At 38.7% G+C, this 6,067-nt stretch overlaps 1 protein-coding gene across 4 annotated transcripts in view; it reads right to left on the reverse strand.

Moving 5' to 3' along the window:
* LOC117119020 (sialate O-acetylesterase-like) overlaps nt 1-4,911 on the reverse strand; it is a 22,939-nt gene extending 18,028 nt beyond the window's left edge. The window contains exons 1-2 of one of the 4 annotated variants that reach the window (XM_033263804.1): nt 4,781-4,911; nt 3,337-3,454 (exon numbers count right to left, since the gene is read on the reverse strand). In XM_033263804.1, coding sequence (XP_033119695.1) covers nt 3,337-3,379 — 43 coding nt within the window. In that variant the 5' untranslated portion in view covers nt 3,380-3,454; nt 4,781-4,911. Of the gene's footprint in view, nt 1-3,162; nt 3,272-3,336; nt 3,470-4,780 lie in introns of those variants that run through there. The other 3 variants (XM_033263805.1, XM_033263806.1, XM_033263803.1) reach the window with 3 other exon arrangements.
* Nucleotides 4,912-6,067: the final 1,156 nt, after the last annotated feature.

The following is a 6,067-nucleotide window of genomic DNA, read 5'->3' on the forward strand; positions in this document are numbered from 1 at the left end:
CCCAGTGTACACCTACATTTTTCAAAATTAAGTCTGAAAGTGCCATTTCCGGCCATCTTTGTTCAAAAGCGGGACACAACGTACTTTAAGACAACTTAGGCGTGTACCCTCCTTAGCCTACACACTGAGTGAGGCCTTAGAATGCGCCAGAGGTATATTGCGTTCATTTCGGTGGTCGCGCATTCTTTTCGGTCGCTATATTTATAATTAATTAATTGGTTCGAAGGGCCAAATTATTTTTTGAGTTGATTTCTGAACGGGCCAAAGATAATCTCTGAGTTAAAAGCTGAGTTGAAAGCAATTGTACTGGGTAAAACTCTTTCCTGTAAGATAGGTCTATATTTTTTTCGTAATTTGAAATTATAGGGCCTACTTTTTAAATTATACAGGCCTACACTAGCGGTCAGAACCTAAAATTGGGTCGGGGGGAATTTCTGTGTGGACGTGTCATTAGTCATTAGTCAGTCGTCAGTCAAAATATCAGTTTTCCGCATCATATAGGGAATATATTTTAATGAGCACTCTCTGTTGATACACCAACTTTTTATTACCCGTGTGAAGTAATAATATTGACCGCAGCCGTAGCCAAGCATGACTTGAAAAGAAGGCTATTGACGAATAGTCAGAACAAAACACAGAGTTAGAACTGTATTATTTGCAGGAAATCGAAATGTATTATTATAAACACTGTTGTTTGGTTCACTAGCTGTCTATTTATTCATTCATTCATTCATCTTTTATTTCAGAATTACAAATCCATAGAACAACAACAGAACAAGGCGATCAAGAGCACAAGAAAAAGTAGATAAACACAATTTGCTGTATCTACTGTACACAAAAGCATTTCAAGTTAAATACTGACACATGATGCAGAAGCAAAAATAGGAAAATGTGATTCCCAAATATAATTTATCATGTAAAATATTAGTAGACTTATAATTAGACTTAGACGATAAAACCCAATAGACGTTTTACCTCTACAATTTATAACAATGGGCTTCTTCTACAATGGGTCATGAATCAGGCATCAGAACTCTGCAATCCTTAAAATTTAACATGTCTATGTTTTTACTTCCTTTGGGCTACTACGTTAAATTTAGCAGAATTAATACGGTAGCAATCTTGGGATTTTTTTTATGTATATATAGTTCTGTTTACAGGGTTTTATTTTAGATCTTCGGCTTGTTTTAAGCACACAGTGAAGAATAGGACCACAGAAAATACCCAGTAATCGATTTGTGGCACTATTCAGGGGCGGAAAGTTGGGCCGATTGAGACAACACTGTCGTAGGGGGTCTGGGGGCATGCCCCCGCGAAATTTTTGTGTTCTAGACGCCCGAACATAACATTTGAGGCATTCTTGGCCATCATTTTTTTCTTTTTCTCTTTTTTTCCCCTTTTTTTTTCTTTTTTTACCTCCCAAAAGGGGGGCCGGGGCCGGGCCGCCCCCCCTAAATCCGCCCCTGCTATTTATTCTATTTATGGCCTATAATATCATCTTGCTCATTTTCAAACCACTCCATGCACATTACCCATTGTTTACGTTTTAGTCTTTACTTGATTGAAAATATATTCATCGAACTTTTATCATATTTTATTATTTGGATTTTCCTCACGGGCCAAATTAAATTGGCTTGCGGGCCAAATCTGGCCCGCGGGCCGCCTATTAAGAACCAGGTTATAATGTGTCACAATGGAAATAAAACAAACAAGAAAATACAAACCATATGTGTCTGCTTAAACTCAAGAGTACTGTGGGAACATATTTGTGGGAACGTTTCTTCAATTATACTTTACTTATAGGCCTATATTAATTTCTTTAGTTAGGTTCTGCAACTAGAAATAGGCTTAGCAAGTGATTTTGTCGGCCCTGTGAATATAAAAGAAGCCTGAAACGGCGATTAAAATAGATAAGAATAAGAAAAATATAAAGAAGAAATTTGAAAATAATACTAGGCCCTATATTTCCTTTAATTTTTCATCATTCAGTATATTTTCATTTATTTATATAGGCCTATGTATTATTATAAACATGATCAAAGCATAATGTAAATGGAAACAAAAAACAAGAAACATAACCAACTAATCTACTTGACTAGGCCTACTTATTTCATAAATCTAAATTTTAAATTTCAAACTGTAATAGTAATACAATACAATACTAATAAAAATAATTGCTAATAAACAGATGATGTTGCAGTAAAAGCAGGGCCTACTGTAAGATTCGTGTTTAACAACGGTACAGCCTACTCATGCTTAGCTACCTTGTTCTATTATTCGTGGTCGCACATGCTCCACACACCGAGCCGAAATGGGAGTTTAATCTTGGGTATTATCTTGATTATTTTTTATTTATAAAAAAAAGTTGAGAAGCGGGACAATTCGGGGGTGGGGGTTCGGCGGGACAGCGGGACACACGACTCCCAAAAGCGGGACAATCTCCGCCGAAAGTGGGACGGATGGAATCATATGCAGTAGGCCTAGTATCAAACTTTCCATAGGCCTACCATGCTCTCCTGGCTTCAAAGAATGTGAAATAAAGAAGATAAATCTTAACATGACTGATGCCATAAAGGAAAAAAATGAAATTATATTTTAACCCTTGTTAGAATTGGATCAATCATGATTTGCTCGTGTTAGTCTACTGCTTTGATTAAAAGAGCTCGCAAGACACATCGGCTGCTTTTTCTTACTGTAGTTCTCATGTTTGTTTGTTTGTTTGTTTGTTTGTCTGGCTTGCTGGCTTAATTTGTTTTAGTTAGATACCCCCATTACTTTTGCACATGTGAGTGAGTTATGTATAAACCGGCCCCTGTGCCACAATTTCACAAATTGCCTGTAAACGATGCAATGATGTGTGTGGTGTTTCTTTTCTGGTAGTAGCTAAAAGGTTCACGGTAATTTTGATTCCTTCTTCCTGTACGGTAGCGCCAGCACTACTGCAGTGGATAGTGGTCGCAAAAGAAATACTGTAACAGATTCACTCAAGATTTGGGTGGGGTGGGTGTTTCGGGAAGCTGCATTCTCAGCCTAGCTCAGACACCATCTGTTCAGTCCTGTATCTAGAACGTACGTGGGTAGGGGGCGCAAGCCCCTCTAAAAATTACTCATGTACCCCAGTCCCCCCCCCCCCCCAATTACTGTCAAGTAGTTAAAAATCACCTAAAATCACCTTATTAGCGACCTTCAACTGATCATCGCACCCCATTTTAAGACTTCTAAATACGACTGCATCTGTTGCCATAGTAGGCCGATTGTGGACAACATTTGGCAATAGAAGACAACAGAAAAGGATCAGTTAGTTCCCCACAGAACACGAGAGTGGAATACACTAACCTGTAGCAATAATCATTACGGTCAGTACGACATACATGCTCATTATTCGAAGAGGCTAAATCAGATCTGGGCTAAATTCATTTTTTAACTGAAAGTGTTCGTTGGTTCCAAAGTGCGCCTAAAAATAATAATGTTAAATGAGTAAATAAACACTGTATACTATAAGCAAACATAGTAGCGGCAGTTTGGCGCAGCGGTTGCGGTTCGGACTTTCAATTGTAAGGTCGGGGTTTCGCTGTGCGGATTCGCTTGTGTCCTTGGGCAAGGCACTTTAGCTACTTTGCTTCAGTCCACCCAGCTGTATCAATGGGTACCAGCAAACTGCTGGGGACTAACCTGCGACAGACTAGTGTCCCGTCCAGGGGGAGTCAGTGGTGGCGCCAGGACCTGCCCGACGGAGGGGCTAAACGCCCCGAAGAGGGGGGGGGGGCTAGTGAAACGAATTGAGTCTCACTTGGTTGGGGTCCAGGGGGCCGCCTAGGGCCCCCGGTGGGGGTCCAGGGGGCCAAGCTGTTTGTCAAGGGCGAGCTTTTGTTAGAATGATAATAATAATAATAATAATAATAATAATATTTTAACTGAAATTGCAAAAAGAATTTTGAACCAAGTAAAATAATCAAGTCTTTTTTTGGACTAATAAAGTTTCTGTATTCTGTATTCTGTTACTTCTCTGTTCCGGAGGTTTTCTGAATAAATTTAAATTGAAAACTGAATTTTGAAGTTTGAGCAATAAACCAGAATTTTCTCCCCAAATCCTTAGAGTGAATATCGGTAAGGCATACAACTGCATGTGTTACTTCGTATAAACCAATCTTGTCAATTTTGACCCTCAACAATTTGGATTTCTTTTTCTTCGTTTTTCGTGTACTTTTTATAGAATTATAATTCATTCATTAACATTGCATCATGAAACAGCATTAGGAACATATAAAACTACTGTTGTTTTAATTATATTTCTGCTGATTTTGAATTGTATTTGCCTTGAAAATTATTGCTATAACAATAATAATAATAATAATAATAATAATAATAATAATAATAATAATAATAATAATGTTAGATTTATATAGTGCTTAACGCCAACACGGCCTCTAAGCGCTTTACATTACTACCCCGGTCATTGAATTAAACAACACAAACTCAAGCTCCCTGGGGTGGGGGGAGTATCCCATAAAGTTGCAGCAGCTACTGGTACCCATTTATAATCCTGGGCAGAGAGAAGCAATGCTATAACTATGAATTATGTCAATAAAAATAAAATTATAAAGAATTGTATATGTCATCGTTATATGAAAACATGACAAAAACCCCTATCACCACTTAAGGGGACACTTTTTTTGGTCCCGAATGTGTCTACTGTATGAGGATAAAATGAAATTGCTATGGATACGGAATATACTGATAACACATGTATGCATACAGTATTATACTGCATTATGCTTACCTGCGTGTGGTCTATATTTTACACAAGTCCGCCCGTCGTGCCTATGAATTCCGGAAACCGGTAAACATTGAAGCTTCAACGCTATCTACTGTACTGTTATATTTTGCAACTTAATCTTTTCCTATTACATTTGACATTTATTCAGAAAAAATCCACAACAAATTTCATATTACAAATTGTTTACATAGGCATCAAAAGAAGCGATGTCTTGTCAGTTTGAATACCAAACACACAAAGCATACACACACAGAAAACAAGGAAACACATCAACATTTTAAAGGAAGTTGTGTCTACTTCCCCCCCCCCCCCACACACACACAACGGGAGCGTAAACACATTGTCAATTAAAGATGGCGGAAAGGGTAAATCAGATGGAGGAATGATGGATACTGCTACCACGATAGGGGCGCTCTATTGAAAATCGAATAGCGTTAGGGACTTTTACAAAATTGCGTTCGAAACTCGAACATGCGTTATAGCGAATAGGGACACGAACGCCTTTTACCGTCATCTAATTTTTAAAGGACGTCCTCTAGAGTATGGGAGTACTTTTCGAGATCAACGACATAACACGGTAACTGCAAGAGTTACTCGTTTTTGATTTAACCTTTTAATCTTCACGTCTGAAAACCCAACAGACCTTCCGCTAAGCCCCGCCCCTTGGATTTTGTTGCTAAGGTCCCACGAACAACATCATTTTGATTTGTAGAAGAAAACCGTGGCTAGCTGTGCGCTCGCCGTCACCGAGTAGTTGTTAGGTTTCATTCCAGACAATATCTGTTTTACGTTTCTGCCCAGGGGTGGCGCCAGGACCCTGTCTCTTATACACATCTAGATGTGTATAAGAGACAGATAATGAACATTTCCGATTACGTAGCAGAAGCCGAAACTCAACTTTCGAACAATTTTATAAGCTACTTCTTGATGTTGATCCCACTGAACTTCACTGTAATGCACTGACTTGTACTGACTTGTACCGTACTACTTGTACTGAGTTATCTGCTAAAACTCGTGGTTTAGTTAAGGACCTTATTCCCCTCAGACCCCGCCCTAACACATTCTACACTATCCCGAAACTTCACAAACTCCCCAAGCTTCTATCTGATAAACTTAATTCACTCTTCCCCACTGTTAATGTAAGTATTCCATCATCTGAACAGGTTAAATGGTTCAACCTAGTCAGGACACACAAAATCATCCCTCCCGGTAGACTGATTGTATCGGTTATCGGTACACTTACCGAGTATTTGTCAGGATACATTGACTCGCTTTTACAACCTCTCATAC

This window comes from Anneissia japonica, unplaced genomic scaffold, assembly GCF_011630105.1.
Source record: "Anneissia japonica isolate Jap-2015-1 unplaced genomic scaffold, ASM1163010v1 scaffold1826_len1998817_cov189, whole genome shotgun sequence".
NCBI classification, from domain to species: domain Eukaryota; kingdom Metazoa; phylum Echinodermata; class Crinoidea; order Comatulida; family Comatulidae; genus Anneissia; species Anneissia japonica.